We start from the raw sequence: 19,054 nt of genomic DNA on the forward strand, positions 1-19,054 counted from the left end.
CCACATGGTGGTTCACAACCACCCATAATGAGATCTGACACCCTCTTCTGGTGCATCTGAAGACAGCTGCAGTGTACTTAAATATAATAGTAAATAAATCTTTAAAAAAAAAAAAAGAATTCTACCAAACATACCACACAAAGAAAGAGTAGCACGTGAACACTCAGGTCTCCAGCCCTCCATCCTTCTGTGGTCAACACATGGCCCGTCTTGTATCCACACCCACCTCCAACCCCCTATCCTGATTACAAGGAAGAAAATCTGCAATGTTGTCTCCTATCATTTGCTAGCATTTCAGCACGTAACTGTAAATGTAGTGGGATGTAACCAGGAAACATTGTTGCAGAAAGCATTAACCATTTCTCAACGTGGCTGACATCTCACATCTTAACGCTCAAGGCTCAGGCTCCCCTCTGTGTTTCTCTGACTGCCCTCTCTAGTCTTGCCACCCATCAGGTGGGGTTTTGTCCTCCCGCAGACTTTGTGATTGAGTTCCTACAGTGTTACTTAACACATCTCTCTGTGTTCCACTCTGCCCCATTTTTCTGCCCAAACCTTCCCTGGCCTCCTTCCTCCCACTGGCCTGCTTCCTCCAGTGGCCTACTGCTTCAGCCCATTCACTTGTAGCTGGGTCCCTCTCCCAGACTGACAACCCACACAATCAGCCTCCGTCTGCTGGTACATGAATTCCTACCTCTCCTTGACACGACATGAGAGCCCCTCAAAGCCGTCAATGGCTGCTGCTTCCAACAGTAGTAGCCCCTCCACTCTTGCCGTAAACATTTGTCATCGCCTACAGGCCCCACCCTCCCTCGGTGTAAAGGGGCTGAGGTGAGACCCACAAGTGGGCCAATGAGCCATATGTCACTCAACTTCCTCCTGGGCACTGACTTAGAACAGGAAGTATCAGGCTGGAGCTTCAGCGGTTGTGTTCCTCAGACTCGACCACAGAGCCAGCTGGCGAGAAGCAGGCAAAGACATCTCTAGTCGGATTCACGGAGTGGAGGCTTCCATGGACCGAGAGGGGGTGAGTGCAGGACTCCTGTGTTCACGTAGCTCTTTCAGGAAACACCTCAGAGGTGGGCCCTTGCTGTGAAATTTCTCTTTATGACCCCAGCCCTATGGGCACTGGTGGCCTTGCCATGTCCCTCACCTGGCCTATCTGTCAAAAAATGGTCTTGAGATCTTGTACTTGTGGCTTCTGGTTATTCAGACCCTCCTAACTAATGTCCATGGCTGAGAGGCATGGTACCACAGTTGGGCAGAGTCTCTGGGGTCCTGGAAATTTCTGTAACTGAGTGTGAGTCAGCAGGCAGAGTGAGGACTATGTTGATCCTCTTGGTGTGATAGTTGTGAATGCTTGGGGCAGAGGAAGGTCAACTATGACTGGAGGGGGCAGCGGGGGATGGCTGGGTTAAGCTGTGGGAGGGAAGGGGGTCACATACTGTCACCCACTTACCATGAATGAAAGTAGATACTTGTGGTCGTGCAGGTGGATGTTAGATTGGAGGTGATGAGCAAGAGAAGGAGCTGCTGAGATGTCCGTGGTCCTCGGCTGCTTTATAATGGAGGGTGGGTGTTTCTCAGTCTGTCCTGCAAGTCTCTGGGACCCGGGCTCCAAAATGCCCAGCTCAGCCCACAGCATAGCAGATAGTAAGGAAGTCCTCTACCAGAGAATCCCACAAACAGTAGTGGCCAGGCCTGGGGCCAGCAACCACAGGGCCACATCCCAGATAGAGGAAGGATGGATGCCTGTGAGACCTTTGAGACCAGCCTGCGGGGGCTATATAGCTGCTGGGAGGCTGTCTGGCTGGCTCTGTGAGGTGGATTCCATGAGGTCAGGTCTCAGGTGGCAGAGATCCGTTCCACATCCAGCAGTGAGCGAGCAGATAAGAGATTGTTGATATCTGCCCTACTCGGGACCTCTTCCAAAGCAGGAATAAAATGGAGCAAGTCCTGAGGGTTAGTATTAGTTAGGGTTGGAGAGGCCCAAGATTCCTGTCTCCACCTTTCTCCAATGGTTCTGTTTTTCTCTGTTGACATATGTGGACGAAGTCCTGCGGCAGGCATGCCTTATGCTGGGACGAATTGTAGTCGCTGTGATCGTGGTGGGTGAAGGGACCACACGATCGTCCTTTGCAGGAAGTGCTACGCAGGGGGGCTATCTTGGGCACACAGCTTGGGAGGAAGCCTTCTGCTCTCTGTTTAGAAAGGGTGTGAGCCGGGGAGGCCGCTGAACTCTGGGGAAATGAGAGGGTGGGCTGACTGGCTCTGCAAACTCCAACTGTCTGCAGTCAGAGCCACAGAGACAACTGAGGTGCCCGCTAGCTCCATTTCCATCACTCCATTTCCATCAGGTGGCTCTCTGCAGGTGGCTGGGCTGTAGGGGGTTTGGGGGTGGGGTGGGGTATTGAATGTGTGTGTGGAGCTACAGGGAGCTCCAGTGGGGTGGCTCTGTGGGGAGGAGTAGGTTTGAGTCAGCCACTCTATTCACATCTCTCCCCTTTTGGGTGTGAGTCCCAGCCCTGCCTGAAGCTGTGTCCACTTTGGTTCTCAAATGCTTCCAAGCACACTCGGTCACCCAGAGGTTACATATGGTTCAAGCCTCCGGGGACGGGGACTGGGGAGGGGGGCAGCTCAGGGCATCCTCTGCCTGGCTGCTGGACAACCTTGGGGGATGTTCAGGAGATATCCCCAGGCAGCCAACCCAGTACTGGCTGTGCCCAGTCTCCCTCCATTCTCTGTTGCATAAATGGGACCTCAAAGGGAAATGTTAGTTTCCTCCCACACCCCACATATCTGAGTGAAGCCCAGGCCCTGTGGAGCAGTCTCTGTGACACTTCTGGAGCGGGAGGTGGTAGCCAGGCTGAGACAGGTGGCCTAGGTACACCAAGTGACTACAGCCCTATGGCTTCCCGGTCCTGCTGTCCCTTGCTGTCTCTCTAAAGCACATATCTCTGATGCCTGAGGTCCAGGCTGTTGCAGGCTATTTGATCACACCGTGAACCCCAAGATTGCATTATCTACCAAAGGGAAAAAAGAGGAAGTTCTACTTGTGTTGTGACCCCTTAGCACACGGCATTAATCCCTCTGATTGGAATACAGACATGCCGTTAGTACAAACCTTTACTCCCCAACAATGAAGGTAAAGTGAGTTTGTAGAAGGAAGTAGCTATGTTTGAAAGTGATGTCTAATTGAGTGGCAGACAAAGTGACTAATCAGAGGAAGATTTGACAGAATAGGATACGCCTAACTCTTACTAGAAGAGAGAGGAAAGAGAAGCTACTTGGGGGATGGGGAGGAGCAGGAGGAGGAGGAAGAAGAGGAGGGAGAAGAGGAGGAGGAGGAGGAAGAGGCAGTTTTTACTGGGAGAGTTGTACAGAGACAGGTTGCAGAGGGAGAGCAAGCTAGACCCAGTGAAGGCAGAAAGAGCCAGAGAATGAGAAGGAGCCCAAAGATCAGAACAGATTGCTAGAGTGAGTTTGAAACCAAACAGAGCAGTCCAGAAGAAAATGAGAGAAGCCAGATTGAATCAATCAACCTGGAGAGGAGACTGAGCCAGAAGAGCTGAGTTGAACCACCCAGCTAGAAATGGGAAAGAACTGGGAAGGGTCGAGCTTATTCAACAGCAAGTCTCAGAGGCTGAAAACACCCTAGGTCTAGATCAGATGATGTGAAGGCTAGAAGCATGCAGGACTAGGCCCAGGTTAGCAAACACAAACAATAAGCCTCCGAGACAACAATCATATCAGGCAAATAAAAGTTACATTTAGGGCTGGGGAGACAGCTCAGCAGTTAAGAGCACTGACTGCTCTTCTGGAGGTCCTGAGTTCCATTCCCAGCAACCACATGGTGGCTCACAACCACCTGTCATGGGGATCCGATGCCCTCTTCTGGTGTGTCTGCAGATAGCAACAGTGTAGTCACATACATGAAATAAATAAATCTTTAAAAAAAAAAAAAGAAAGTTACATTTATACCAGGCCGTGCCACTGCATGGAGATCTTGCATATGGTTGGTCTGAAGGGATTTACTTAAAACCTTAGGAGGAGTCTCCTAGTCCTTTATTTTTGGTTTTTCGAGACAGGGTTTCTCTGTGTAGCCCTAGCTGTCCTGGAACTCACTCTGTAGACCAGGCTGGCCTCGAACTCAGAAATCCGCCTGCTTCTGCCTCCCGAGTGCTGGGATTAAAGGCGTGTGCCACCACCGCCTGGCTTCCTAGTCCTTTATTTAGGACCTTCTCCCATAGCAGAGCAAGCCTGTGACACAGCCAGAGTCCTTATTATCAAGCTGGGGCCAGGTCACCCCTGTCCTCAGGTCACTCTTGTCCTCACCCAGCAAGTGGTTCCTTGGTAAAAGAGCTGGGGGATTTGCAGAGGTCCGATCAGGTCCTGGACCATGCAGGATGTGTGCCCTGACAGCCTTTCTCCCTCCTTGGAAAACACAGTATCTGGACTACTCACCATGCCCACCAGACCCCGACCCCGACCCCGACCCCAACCCCAACCCCGGGCATCAAGGCAGCCAACACTGAAGTAAGGAGCCAAGAGGTTTGCCTTCTGCTGAGTCTTCCTGGATCCCACGAACACACACATCCCCAGGCAGTCAGTCCTGAGATGATCTGGGTAGGGTCTTAGAAGGTAGGGATCCCACACCCTTTGGAGCTGACAGAGAAGAGACTGGCACTTGGGCTGCCTCAGAAACGAGCTAAGCAGGAAGCCAGGCATCGGCCTCACAGTGCTATTTTACAGCATCACCCCAGCAGCTTTCTGAAAGCGGGGCCTTAGTTTAGAGTCTAGAGGACTCAGGGTTCTCCACAGAAATGAGCCAACTGGGAGGCAGGCCCTTCAACTGATAGGAAGAGGCCCAGTGCACTATGGGAGGAAAATCTACTTTGTTGAGTCTGTTGACAGAGGTTAATCTTGGAAAAAACAGTAATGCCCGGCCTCATGTTAGAACCAGTGTTGGGGCTCGGTAGCTCAGCCACAGAGACACACAGGGCCACCTGTGCAGGATCCTTTGCCTCCATTGAGAAGAGAGGAAATGGAGTGGCCTGTCTGTGGCCCCTGTGCAGCTGGGCCTAGGTCTAGAAGTATCAGCTCTGGGGCAGAGCCGATGTGCACACAATTTGCAGCTGTGCCTGGATGTGTGGCCTAGGTGACAGGCTGGGCCTCTTGGAGCAAACCCACAGACTGAGGGGAGGCATAGGTTAATAAGGACACAGACTAGCCCACGTGCCAGTGGGAGTACCATGAGTGATGTGATCTTCATTACTGTTTCTGGAGGACAACTGTCCACTTCCAGAAGCTGGCCCTGACTGCCCGCCCCCCTCGTGGGCCTTCTGTGACAGGGTCCCCGACTAGTGGTTCATTGCAATGGGTTAGGGCCTATGTGCAAGAGAGATGGACATGGGCATGCCAGGCCTCTGTGATGCTCAGATCCGGCCAGTGAGAGATGTAGGGGACTTCAAGGCCCCAAGGCTGTGTGCTTTTGGAAGGCTTCTGGAGACAGAAGCCTCTTTTCTAAGCAGTGAGCAGGGATCTCCCTGAGCTCCAGGGTCTAAGGATGCTCATGGTCAGCCCCAGGGGAAGCCATCAACTGTGCCCTGGGATGCTGTTCGGAATGGCAAAGAGCTTTGGAACCCTCAGAAACTCGGCGGAGGTTGTGGGGCAGGGAGGGGGCAAGATACGGGAAAATGAAGCTCTGAGAGAAGCCCGGTTACCCGAGTCCATGTCCCAGAAGAGACCAGCAAGCGCTTGTAGCTAGCAGGCCAAGGACTGATGAGCAGGTTCCCGTAGCCTTGCGAGGTCACTGTTCTTATTCTTCCTGAGGTCAAGATGGAACTGGGGACAGAAATCCAATAGCTTCGGGGACCTTGAGAAGCAATTTCCCCTAGTGTATCCCACCAAAACTTTTATTGATTTTATATACGTGAGTACACTGTCACTGTCTTCAGACACACCAGAAGAGGGCAATCGGATCCCATTACAGATGGTTGTGAGCCACCATGTGGTTGCTGGGAATTGAACTCAGGACCTCTAGAAGAGCACTCAGTGCTCTTAAGCAACGAAATGAACCATGGCTTTTCCTCCTTCCCTTCCATTTGCTTTCACTATGAGAATGCGTTGCTTCAGTGGCTGTCCATACCATGCCGATGCTGTGCCAGATCCCACAGGGTGGGCATCGGGAATGTTACAATGGTGACACCACCTTCCATTTGAAAGCTACTCCAGGAGTGCCCATGTTTTGATGGGTATCCCCTGCTCCTTGGTCTCTGTGTTCTGCCTGTTGAATAACCACACTTCTCTGAGTTCACAGTCCACGCTTCTCTGAGTTCACAGTCCACGCTTCTCTGAGTTCACAGTCCATGCTTCTCTGAGTTCACAGTCCACACTTCTCTGAGTTCACAGTCCACGCTTCTCTGAGTTCACAGTCCATGCTTCTCTGAGAGGCTCTGAGTCACTGGCTTCTGAGATTCTTTTAGAGAGGAAACAGCATTTGCTGTTTACTCTAGAACTAACCGTTCTCTCTCTATAATTTATTATGCATGGAATTGTTTCTTTTAACAGTGTCTTCTCGGTTTTAGATTTTGTACACACGTTTCCTTACTGTAAGGCACACAGCCTTGTATTATCCTTTTTCCATTCTATCTTTAGTAGCTCCTATTGGAGACAGGCTTTTAATGTAGCCCAGGTTGGCCTCAAACTCACTCAAGAGCGGCCTGGAACTTCTGATCCCCTGTCTTTGTCTCTGCTTGATTTTTCTAAACTTGAGTTGTACAGATTCTTCTTTGTTCTGTGTGTGTGTGTGTGTGTGTGTGTGTGTGTGTATGTATGTGCGTGTTAGTGTGTGTATGTGTTATGTGTGTGTATTTGTGTATGTGTGTATTTATGTGTATATTTGTGTGTGTGTATTTGTGTGTATGTGTATATTTGTGTATGTGTATTTGTGTGTGTTTTCTGTGTATGTGTGTGTATTTGTGTATGTGTGCGTGTGTTTGTGTGTATATTTGTGTGTATGTTTTGTGTGTGTGTTTGTGTGTGTGTATTTTTGTATGTGTATTTGTGTGTGTGTGTTTTCTGTGTATGTGTGTGTATTTGTATGTGTGTTTGTGTGTGTGTGTTTTCTGTGTATGTACATGTGTGTGTGTTCTGTGTATGTGTGTGTTCTGTGTATGTGTGTGTATTTCTTTGGGTGTTCGGGTGGAAGCCAGAAGGTCTCAGCTGTCATCCTCAATAACAACCCACCTCCTCTGAAGCAGGGTCTCTCATTGGCCTAGGGCTCATACACTAGCCCAGCAAGTTCTAGGGATCTGCCTGTTTCTATCATCCTTTCAGGATTACAACTACTTCTCCCTCCCTCCTTCCTTCCCCTCCCTCCCTCCTTCCTTCCCCTCCCTCCCCCTCCCCCCTCTCTCTACCTTCCTTCCTTTTTAAAACAGCATGTGTTCTGGAATTGAAATCTGGGTCCTTACACATGTGCTTTACCAACATTCACTCTCCCAACCACGCTGCGCATTCTTAGGTGAGCACAGTAGCAACCCTGGAGCCCTGGCTGGGTCACACTTGATCTCCTTAGACAGTAGGACGCCTCTCGCGTACGCCTCTCGTGTACTGATGCATCTGGAAGGGTGCTTAGAGGATCCCTAAGACTTGGCACTTTCTATTGCGTCATTTTTCTATTCATCTTAATTAGTTAATTAAATAATTAACTTATTTATTTTTCATTTATTATTTGAGAAAAAGTCTCACTTTGTAGTTATGGCTGTCCTGGAACTCACTATGTAGACCAGGCAGGCCTTGAATTCACAGAGATCCACTTGCTTCCACGTCCCAAATGCTGGCATTAAAAGGCTTGTCCTAGCCGGGCAGTGGTGGCGCACGCCTTTAATCCCAGCACTTGGAAGGCAGAGGCAGGTGAATCTCCGAGTTTGAGGCCAGCCTGGTCTACAAAGTGAGTTCCAGGACAGCCAGGGCTATGCAGAGAAACCCTGTCTCGAAAAACCAAAAAAAAAAAAAGGGTCCAGCTTATGGCAGTGTTTTTAAATTGCTTAAGAAAGGAGTTCCATTTAACCCCATTTAGCCAGTAGCTGCAGTCACCAGGATCCCTGGACTTCACCAATCATAAGTACCACTGCGCTCACGTCTCTCTGTCACTTGTGAAGTTTCCTTTGCAGGCAGGCTCTAGGGATTTTCTGAGTCCCTAGATCAGTATCCTCCCTAATCAGTGCTCCCTCTGACCCCTCCTCCCTAATCAGTGCTCCCTCTGACCCCTCCTCCCTAATCAGTGCTCCCTCTGACCCCTCCTCCCTAATCAGTGTTCCCTCTGACCCTCTTCCCTAATCAGTGTTCCCTCTGACCCTCTTCCCTAATCAGTGTTCCCTCTGACCCCTCCTCCCTAATCAGTGTTCCCTCTGACCTTCTTCCCTAATCAGTGCTCCCTCTGACCCCTCCTCTCTAATCAGTGTTCCCTCTGACCCCTCCTCCCTAATCAGTGTTCCCTCTGACCTTCTTCCCTAATTAGTGGTCCCTCTGACCCCTCCTCTCTAATCAGTGCTCCCTCTGACCCCTCCTCTCTAATCAGTGCTCCCTCTGACCCCTTTGGCTTTTTGTTCCATATCTGCCTGGAGCTCCAGGAACCCGTCCCGTCTACTCCTTCAGTCCCTAGTCCTAATTAGCTTTGTCAGTTTTACAAGGCGTTAAGTCAACTGAGGAGCTTTCTGGGTCAGACCAGCCTGTGGGTATGTCTGTGGGGAAATGTCTTGATGATTAATGGGTGTAGGCGAGCCCAGCCCACCAGGTGGAATGCCAGTCTCTGGGCAAGTGGTCATGGGCTATGCAGAAAACTAGTTGATTGTAACCCGGTGGGAGGGTGAGCCATTAAGCAAGGCTCCTCCATCCTTTTTACTTCAAGTTCCTGCTTGACATCCTGCCCTGACTTCCCTCGGTGGTGACTGTGAGCTGTAAGCTCAAATAACCTTTCTTCCCCTAACTTGCTTGTGGTCGAAGTGTTTTATCACAGTAACAAAAAGGGAACTGGAGCAAACCGTGTCCCTGTGTCTGCCCAGAGCTCAAAGTTCTAGAGCTAATGTTCTGAAGCCAGCTGCTCTCTCTGTCCCTGACCCCTTGTCCTCTGCCCAGAGCTGCTTGATCCCCAAATACAGTTCCAACACCCTAGAGCCCATCTGCCCCTGGTTCTCCTGGGAATGTGTAAAAGGCAGAAGTGACTCCATCTTGTCCCTGGGCTTTGGTAAAAAAGTTCAAGGCTAGGCTGTCACCCCCTACGATTACCACAGGCCTTTATTTTTGTTTTCCTGAGACAAGGGTGGCCCTAGGACTCCATCTAGTCTCCCCTAAACTACCCTGGGGCTCAGCTAGTCTTTGCCTATGCCCCGTGTTGTTCCCAGTCAGGTGCCTCATGTGTTCTGACTGGGGACTCGAAGCCACCCACCACCAGCCTTTTGTTATACTCACTCCACCTCCACTGACTTTCTTATATCACTATCCACCCCCCACTCCCCGCCTTTTGTTTGTTTTGTTTTGTGAGACAAAGTTTCATGCCCCTCCAGCTGGCTTTGAACTCATATGTAGCCGATGACGGTCACTTTGAACTCTTGGTCCCAAGTGTTTAGGATTACAGTTGCTTGTAGGTCACCACACCCTGCCCGAATTACCTTTTGACTCCTGTTTCCTCTTTTGCCACAGTGAATTTCCTTCTTCACTGGGACATGTAGAATATAGATCCTTTCCCATCAGAGAACCCAGGCAGTTTCTTCGTCATGGAGTGAGGTCTATAGTCACTCCTTGGCTGGATACCATAGTCCAAGATAGTCCTCAGGGAAGGACAACCCAGGCCTCACAAGGTTAGGGGCCTGCAGATCGTCACCACTTCCTGGGTTGCGCCAGCATTTGCCAAGCAGATAGTAGAGACCAAGGGTGGCTCTGTGCACAGTTCTGACAGCTACGGGGGCAGGGTTCCTCAGGAGGCCTCTGTATAAAGTTGCACCCCATGACTTGGTGAGGGTACCTGCCTGAAGATCCAGAAGGCCCCGGTGATGTCCAGGAACTCGAGGAGACATGGGCAGAGCTGCTAGGTAGCCAGGAGGACAGCATCCACCTCTAGGGATTTTTACTTACCTTTGACCTCCTGCCTGTAATAGTGGTGCAGTTAGTTTTAGGGAGCTGGGAGCTACTGTGACCAGACAGCCATTTGCTGGCTGCCACGTTAAGTGGAAAGGAACAGCGGTAAAAGTGTCACACACTGAAACTCAAACCTGTCCTTTGGAGCACAGGTCCCATGTGCCCTGGGCCAGGATTGTTTTTCAGTGATGGGGTCCTAAGAGGGAGGGGCAGGGAGATGAGAAAATAAAGAAGATAGGAAATCTGAGGTCAGGAGGTCATGCACAAGCTGATGATTGATGCCAAGCATGTGTATTAAGAAGTACAGCCGGGGCTGGAGAGATGGCTCAGAGGTTAAGAGCATAGGCTGTTCTTCCAGAGGTCCTGAGTTCAACTCCCAGCAACCACATGGTGGCTCACAACCATCTGTAACTCCTGTTCCAGATGATCCATCACCCTCACACAAAACATACATGCAAGCAAAACACCTGATGTACATAAAATAAAAGCAAATAAACTACAAAAAAGAACATATATGTCTTTAAAAAAAAAAGAAGAAGAAGAAAGTGATGGTGGTGCACACCTTTGATCCCAGCACTCGGAGGCAGAGGCAGGTATATCTCTGAGTTTGAGGCCAGCCTGGTCTACAAAAAAGAAGAATAAGAAAAACACCTTATATACAGTTTATTTTAAAGATTTATCACCAGGTGGTGGTGGCACACGTCTTTAATCCCAGCACTTGGGAGGCAGAGGCAGGCGGATTTCTGGGTTCGAGGTCAGCCTGATCTACAGAGTGAGTTCCAGGACAGCCAGGGCTACACAGTGAAACCCTGTCTCGAAAAGAAAAAAAAAAAAATGAGTTAAGTTCTTAGGATGAAGTCGGTGCTCCCCAAGGCCCTCAGACCGTTGCTAGCCCTGATAAGCATATTCCAGGCTTTAGACAAGAGACGACGTTTTTTTTTTTTTTTTTCCCTCCATACATCAGGACTTCAGGGAAAGCCATGGATGGTCCTAGCCCTCAACACCCACGATCTGCTCCGGTTCCACAAAGGAAACGGAGGCAGAAAGAACTAGACGGGCTTTGTTCTCTTAGGATTCTATGATGCCGGTGTCACTCCAGGCCCCAGAACTGGCTGGGCAGGCCTTTCCCGAGGCTGATTTCCACAGAGGCAGGAGCCGGCTGCCAAGAAGGAGCTCGGTCCCCCGGCTCTTTTTTAACTCCTGGACCTTGGCCTTCATCCATCCACCGCCATTGTCTGGGGTCCTCTGTGGGACGTAGTGGGCCCAGGTGGAGCTGCCTCCTCCCTATACTCTGGACAAAGAGCAGGAGGTGGCTACCCTGGCCGCCACCCATTTCCTGTGTTTCAAGGTCAGGGAAGTGTGATCGGTCTGTGGGTTGGTCTTGTAACCAAGTTGAACTCGTGTGCATGTGCGTGTGCGTGTGCATGCATGTATGTGCTTGCATGCTCATGCACATAGGTATGACACCCAGCCCTATATCCTGATGCTGCCTGGAGCTTCCATTTCCCCATCTGGAGAACTGAGTTTGAATACTGACTTTCATGGCTGTTTGGGGGATGGGAGGGCCTCTCCCAGAAGCACCATGCCTGTGACCTGGAAGGGCTCTCCCTGCTCTCCACCCCATCCCATCCCCCACGGACAGCAGCCTCAGAAAGAGGGACTGTTCCTGACTGGATGTGCAGTGCCAGCATGCAGATCTCAGGGACCTGGGCCAGACCCCCAGGTCAGCCAAGCGAGTTGGTGGACACGAATGTGTCACCCCCTACCAGTAAGACAGAGAGCTCTAGGGTGAGGATACACAAGTGGACCAAGTACAGCTGCCTCAGCTTGAGCTGGGTATCCAGGGATAGGGAGATACAGAAACATTAAGAACTAGGATGGGCTCCAGTGGGCCAGAATCCCCACCTGGCCTTGCTATATAGTCTGTTAACTCAGAGAGCTGGGGAGGACACCCTGTTTTCCCTTAAGTGGGGGGTGGGGGGAGTGGGCTTCATTTAAAACCTCTGGGCCTGGGGGCTGGCGAGATGGCTCAGAGGGTAAGAGCACTGACTGCTCTTCCAAAGGTCCTGAGTTCGGATCCCAGCAACCACATGGTGACTCACAACCACCCGGAATGAGATCGGACGCCCTCTTCTGGTGCTGTCTGAAGACAGCTACAGTAAATTACGCAGGACTGAGCAGGGGCCGGAGCGAGCAGGGCCAGCAGAGCCAGCAGAGGTCCTGAGATCAACAGCAGCCACACACATGATGGCTCATGACAATCCGTACAGCTACAGTGTACTCATACACATAAAAAAAAAAAATCTAAAACCTCTGGGCCCTTGATGGGCATGGGGAAGTATGTTGATTTTGTTTCTGTTAACACAGCCCCTGGTGCTGGCATCTCTTCCTGCCTGCCTGCCTGCCTGCCTGCCTGCCACAGTTTCTCATGTCTTAGGAAGTCAGACCCAGGGGCCACCCCACTCAGAATATTCTAGGCCTCTTGTGGGCTGAGTCGTGGGCACTCTGACTACCTCCAGGGAAGGAGGGTGGCAGCAAAGGTCTGGGAAAATCCATACTTGCAAGTGCCCAGCTGTAAGGAAGGGGGTCACAACCCAGGCCTCTCAGCACACCCAGCTCCAGCTAGCCCGCACCCCAACTTCCCATTATTTCACTGCTGGCAATACCATCGATTGTAGGCAAGACGGGATGCAGTGGTTATAGAAACTGGCAGCAGATGGCCAGCAGTAGGGTAGTCCAGGCTTTGAGTGAGCTCCGTGAAGCCTATTGTCCCCATGTCAGAGGCAGGAACTCCAATACGGTCCCCAGCTGTAGCTCCTCCAGAGCGAGAAGAAAATCAGTGCTTCAAAGAGTGCCTGAGACACCAGAGACAGGCAGTCTCTGTGAGCCAGCTCAGTCCTGTCCCACAAGCACTCCAAGTTCATAGTTCTGCCTGGGCCCGGTTCTGCTGTCTGGGTCGACCAGGTCTGGAGTCTAAGCTCACTGTGGACTCTGAATGTACAGGTGCCATAGCCCGGGGCAGTGTGGGCCGACACACTTGTGGGATGGAGATTGGCCTGCCTGTGTGCCATGCATGTCTGTCCTGTCTGTCTATCTGTCTATCTCTATATTTATCTATCTCTATCATATCTAGCTCTATCTCTAGATCTATCATATCTATATCTATATATCTCTAGATCTATCTATCTATCTATCTACCTATCTATCTGCCTATCTCTCTTTCACTATCTCTATATCCCCTCCACCGTGTCTGTGTGTGTGTGTGTGTGTGTATGTATGTGTGTGTGTATGTATGTGTGTGTGTATATGTGTGTGTATGTGTGTGTGTATGTATGTGTGTGTATATGTGTGTGTATATGTGTGTGTGTGTATGTATGTGTGTGTGTATGTATGTATGTATGTGTGTGTGTATCTTTGTGTGTGTGTGTGTATATGTGTGTGTGTGTGAATGCATGCTTCTGGTACGCCCACAGAGGCTGGCGGCCTGTTCTTCCAGGTACTTGACCACCAGAGCCAGTCAATATTCAGGCCCCCATATCCCTCCCTGAGGTAGCTGGGTGACATCTGTGCTGGCCCTGCCTGATTCTCATACCCTGTGGCAGCAAGCCATCAAGGACGAACTCCCTCCTCAGGTGATCAGTCTGGAGTCACCTGGTCCTTCTTTCCACAGGACATGATGGCCCTACACTCACGGCTGCTCGCCCTAGCTCTCCTCCTCTTCCTGTCATCTGGTGAGTTCTGCGGAGCTGTCCCTACACATGACATTCCTTGACAGCAGGCCCATCTTGTGTCTCCTTGGGCATCAGTTCCCAGGTGGTTGAGGAAGGACCAGCTTCTGGGAGTAAAGTCTCAGGCAAGGATGATGGCGTTGGTTGCCGTGTAACAGGAGGCGGGGGTCTGACTTTCTCTAGAGCTTCGAATCCCACTGGGGTGACTCGGAGCCCTTCCGAGACCCCAATAAGGCTGTAGGCACTAGCTTGTACCCTCCCCAGAGCCTCGTTCACCTTGGAGCCCCATTCATTCATGAGGACAGTTTGGGGTGGATGCGGGCGGGGCCCTCATTCAAGTCTGTCTGTCTCCCCAGCTGTGTCCCAGGAATGCACCAAATACAAAGTCAGCAACTGCAGGGACTGTATCCAGTCGGGGCCTGGCTGCTCGTGGTGTCAGAAGCTGGTAAGAGCTGCGTGAGTCACCTGACAGAGTCTAAGCTGCCCTTCCCACCTACCTAGGTAGTACATAGCAGACATGGCTCATTAGAGAAGCTTCCAGACGGGGTATAAATATACCGTGGTACGTAGGAAGGGACAGTCCCGTTTCACGATATGAGTCAAGAGCAATGGGAGGCAAAGGCTCACAGTCAGGCATGGAGACTTTTCATCTTTGAATCACAGTCCCTCAGTACAACTGCTCGTCCTCCTATAGACGGCTCCTCCCCTGGGACAAATCTTTATCACACCCTCCTCCCAGGGTCCCCAAGCTGTTGACAACACAGGGAAATGCACGCACGCACACACGCATGCACGCACGTATTGCTTTCTTCTCAGTTACCTAATCCTTCCCGGTGGGAGCCACAGACAGGTGAGAGGCCCTGTGCTTCTTTCTCGATAGGTCTTTGAGAATAAGGTATTAGCTTACAAAACCCAGTAAGTGTGTTTTGATAAAAAAAAAAAAAATGCGCTATCCTACTTACTTTTCTGTTGCTGTTGTAAACATACTCCGACAAGGGCTGGAGAGATGGCTCAGCAGTTGAGAGCACTGACTGCTCTTCCAAAGGTCCTGAGTTCAAATCCCAGCAACCACATGGTGGCTCACAACTATCCGTAATGAGATCTGACGCCCTCTTCTGGTGTGTCTGCAGACAGCTACAATGTATTTAGATATAATAAATAAATCTTTAGGCTGGAGTGAGTGGGGCCAACTGGAGCGAGCAGAGGTTCTGATTTCAAAAAAACTCCCAGCAACCACATGATGGCTCACAACCATCAGTACAGCTACAGTGTACTCATATACATAAAATAAATAAATAGATAAATCTTTTTTTTTAAAAAAAATTCCCTGTCAGAAGCAACTTAAGGAAGGTGGGGTTCACTGTGGCTCACGGTCAGAGATTATAGTCTATCATGGTGGGGAAGCCAGGGGTGTGTGGGGGGGTGGGGCAGCTGAGAACTTCACATCCACAATCAGGAAGCTGAATGTTCACATTCGACTGCTTTGCTCAACACCAATCAGTCCAGAACCCGAACGCCCACGTGGGGGAGGTCTTCCCGCTTCAATGAACCTAATCAACTCCAGTCCTCAGCAAGTTCCTCATCCAGGGCTGGGTGATTTCCCATCCTGTCAGGTTGATAGTCAAGCCTGACCATCATTGCGCGCGCGCGCGCGTGTGTGTGTGTGTGTGTGTGTGTGTGTGTGTGTGTGTGTGTGTGTTCACACGTGCCGAGTTTGATCCTTTTATCAAGCTTGGGAGATTGAACATATCAACCCAACAGGCAGACCGTGTGCAAATCTTGATTTTTACATTTTTTTTTTCTCACTGTGTGTCTCGGGTCACATGGGATGCTGCTTTGCGCTCCTTATTTCTGGAAAATTCTCAGCCTTCTTCCTCTTCCCGACCTTGTCATTTTAGGGTGAGAGGAGCCACCTGTGTAGAACGTCCCTTGGTGCCTCCAGCCCAATGTGTCCTCTGGTTCAACTCCAGTGTACATTGGGGATACCAGGCAGTAATGATGTCCTCTGTGCACTGCATGAGGCACACATAGTCCCCACGTCCCTGGGCTAGTGGTGTTTCCGGAGGTACCACGTTCCCGATTACTCCTCACTTCCTGTGTCCCCTCATAGTGAGTGACAGACCCATCTGTGTGGTGCTATCATGCTGGCCATCTCCACTAAACTGCATCTGTGCCCTTCCGTCTGTCTACTGGAGACTCAGGCAGGCTCCATTATCAATGTAGTGGTTATTAAATGGCTCTCTCATGCCGGGCAGTGGTGACACACACCTTTAATCCCAGCACTTGGGAGGCAGAGGCAGGCGGATTTCTGAGTTTGAGGCCAGCCTGGTCTACAGAGTGAGTTCCAGGACAGCCAGGGTTACACAGAGAAACCCTGTCTCAAAAAAAAAAAAGTCTCTCTCTTTCCCGCCCCCCACCCCCCACCAGACCATGCCTCCATTGGTAAACGTACAGATCTTATCTTAATTCTGGTCAATAGTTTATGACTATTATTTTTCCAATCTGATGTTCAACCTGTTCACATCTGGCTGCCGGGCCCCGCTCTAGGTGCCATTCATAGCAGCTTTCTTGTCGTTTTGTTTCCTGCTGAGATTTTTCTTACTCTAGACTGACCCATTGTGCTGGCTGTACTCTGGCCTGAGAGTTCCCCTCCCCTGGCCCAAGGGTTAAGAGTTAGAAACACTCCTAGTATTGCGTTTTATAAAAAGATAAGGAGAAAAGGAATATGTTTGGTGGATGTGCAGTCAGGTGTGGGGAAGGGGGTGCCTCTGTGGGCCCAGGCTGAGGCCCCCTGAGGGACCAGACACACAACGGAATAGAACAGAGTCTATACAGAGCCTGGGGGGAGGGGTTTAAGGAGCAGAGGCAGAGAAGGGGGGGAGGGAGAGAGAGAGAAGAGTAGTAGAGGCAGGCCATGAGCACATGGAGAGAGAAGGGCAGGGGAGTGGGGAGGGAGAGGGTAAGGGGGTAGGAGCAAGGGCAAGAGAACAAGAGCAAGAAGGCAAGAGAGTGAAGAGGGGGCAAGCAGCCCCCTTTCTAGTGATCAGGCACACCTGACTATTGCCAGGTAACTGTGGGGCGGAGCCTAGACCGAAAGCCAAAACCTAGGCCTTCCTGATAAGCGGGCTCCCAGCATTCTCTGCGACTCTCCTCATCTTCTCCATCCCACCAGGCTTTTGGCTTCTGTTTCCAGCAAACACCCCCGCTGTAGGCAAAGCTCCAGAGCAGAGAGGCCTGATGTTGTAACCTCCATCCTGTGACTGAGGGCTGTGGTCCAAGCCTTGGACAAGCCATTCTCGGATGAGCTGGCCTTTCTCTCTTCCTCTTGAGCCATTTTGCTCATCTGAAATGAACAGCCAGACGGCTGGTTCTGGGTGGATTACTAGTTAGCGTCTCTTCCCTCTATTCTCGCTGATCGCTTGTGTTCCTTGAGGACTTAACATGGGGCTCTGAAAGCCAGTGCAGAGCAGAGGCACTCGGGAGGTGGTGTCTACTGCATTTCTAGGTTGTTGTTCTTCTAGGTGTTCACTTTCTGGGAGCAAACAGGCAGTCCCTTGCAGTTGAGCCAGACCTGCTTTGGATACAACAGACCCTAGTTCAGGACCAAGCCCAACCAAATTCTTCCATGTCAGATCCATGGGGCCTTTGAAGGGACAGGGTGATCGAGACGGAGGTGCCCTGGGCTCTCCAGTCTCCTCACCAACTTGATTCCCTATGAACTGGGTGACACTTGACCCCAAGCTCTGCCCTGTGTCTCAGCAAGGGCCATCACATAAACCTAAGGAGATTGTTCACCTTTGGGAGACAGCATCTCCCTGGGATAAAGGTCCTGTCGAGAGTTCTGGCTAACACTCAAGCTCAAGGATGCTGATTAGCCTTTTGGCCGGAGATAGAGGACCCCATGTCTTTGCTGATGGAGTCAGTGCCCAAATGATAGAGAAAGGTCTGTATAGTCTATGCTTCTGGTAACCCAGAGCTCTCAGGGAGACCTAGGCTCTCTGGGAGTCCCGTCTTCCCTAGATGGTTACCGCATCCCACAGGGACATCTAACTGAAGTTTAAAGGGCAGGTGAGAAGGACACAGGGCTGGATCCCACTCGTCCCAGCCTATGCCCTCTGCCTGACCTCAGACCCCTCCTCTAGAACTTCACTGGACCAGGGGAACCTGACTCTTTGCGCTGTGACACACGGGCACAGCTGCTGCTGAAGGGTTGTCCAGCCGATGACATCATGGACCCCAAGAGCATTGCTGATCCCAAGTTCGACCCACAGGGGCAACGGAAGCAGCTATCTCCACAAAAAGTGACCCTTTTCTTGCGACCAGGTAGGTTTGGGACCCGGTTGGGTTGGACTAGGGATGCAAGGGCATCCAGGAGCTCAGCCTGTGCTATCTACCCATCAGGGCTAACAGACAGAGCATGTCTCTGGGTTGGACAGCAAAGCAGGCTGGGTGATGAAACCTCTCACCACCAAAGTGAGAGTGCCTGAACCAATGAAAGGGCTCGGAGGGTAAAAATGTTTGCTGTCAAGCCTGGAAGTGCTTGCTGTCAAACCTGGAGGCCTGAGTTCAATTCCCCAAGGACCCAAAAAAACAAGAGAAAGCCAATTCTTACAAGTAGTTAGCTGATATCATGGACACATTGTAACTACGTGTGCAAGCCACTCCCTCCTCTCCCATAAAGAAACACATAACGGTAACTTTTAAAAAGCTTCTTCAAAGTCTGAGCTCTGCCCTTGATGGACTGTCTGAACTGGATGTCTAGACACCTCTCTCTCTCTCTCTCTCTCTCTCTCTCTCTCTCTCTCTCTCTCTCTCTCTCTCTCTCTCTCTCTCTCTCTCTGGGTTTTCCACAGTTTCCTCATTGTAATCTTGACCATTCTGAAACTCACTCTGTAGACCCTCCCCCCACCCCACCCTGGGCTGGCTTCCAACTCAGAGATCCTCCTGCCTCTGCCTCCTGAGTGCTGGGATTGAAGACATGCACCATCACTGCCCCAACTAGACTTTCTCTTAGCAGTGTGTCCTGTGCCTTTTTTAAGAAAAGAACTATTTATTTAGTTTATGTATGTGAGTACACTGTCACTGTCTTCAGACACACCAGAAGAGGGCATCAGATCCGATTACAGATGGTTGTGAGCCACCATGGGGTTGCTAGGAATTGAACTCAGGAACCTCTGGAAGAGTAT

At 50.8% G+C, this 19,054-nt stretch overlaps 1 protein-coding gene across 1 annotated transcript in view; it reads left to right on the top strand.

The window, feature by feature from the left end:
- Window positions 1-895: 895 nt before the first annotated feature.
- Itgb2 (integrin subunit beta 2) overlaps window positions 896-19,054 on the top strand; it is a 39,501-nt gene continuing 21,342 nt past the window's right edge. The window contains exons 1-4 of the mRNA XM_031347763.1: window positions 896-1,027; window positions 13,811-13,871; window positions 14,225-14,313; window positions 18,011-18,191. Of these exons, the coding sequence (XP_031203623.1) occupies window positions 1,013-1,027; window positions 13,811-13,871; window positions 14,225-14,313; window positions 18,011-18,191 (346 nt within the window). The 5' untranslated portion in view covers window positions 896-1,012. The remainder of the gene's footprint in view (window positions 1,028-13,810; window positions 13,872-14,224; window positions 14,314-18,010; window positions 18,192-19,054) is intronic.

The sequence above is a fragment of the Mastomys coucha genome, unplaced genomic scaffold, assembly GCF_008632895.1.
Source record: "Mastomys coucha isolate ucsf_1 unplaced genomic scaffold, UCSF_Mcou_1 pScaffold3, whole genome shotgun sequence".
NCBI lineage: Eukaryota > Metazoa > Chordata > Mammalia > Rodentia > Muridae > Mastomys > Mastomys coucha.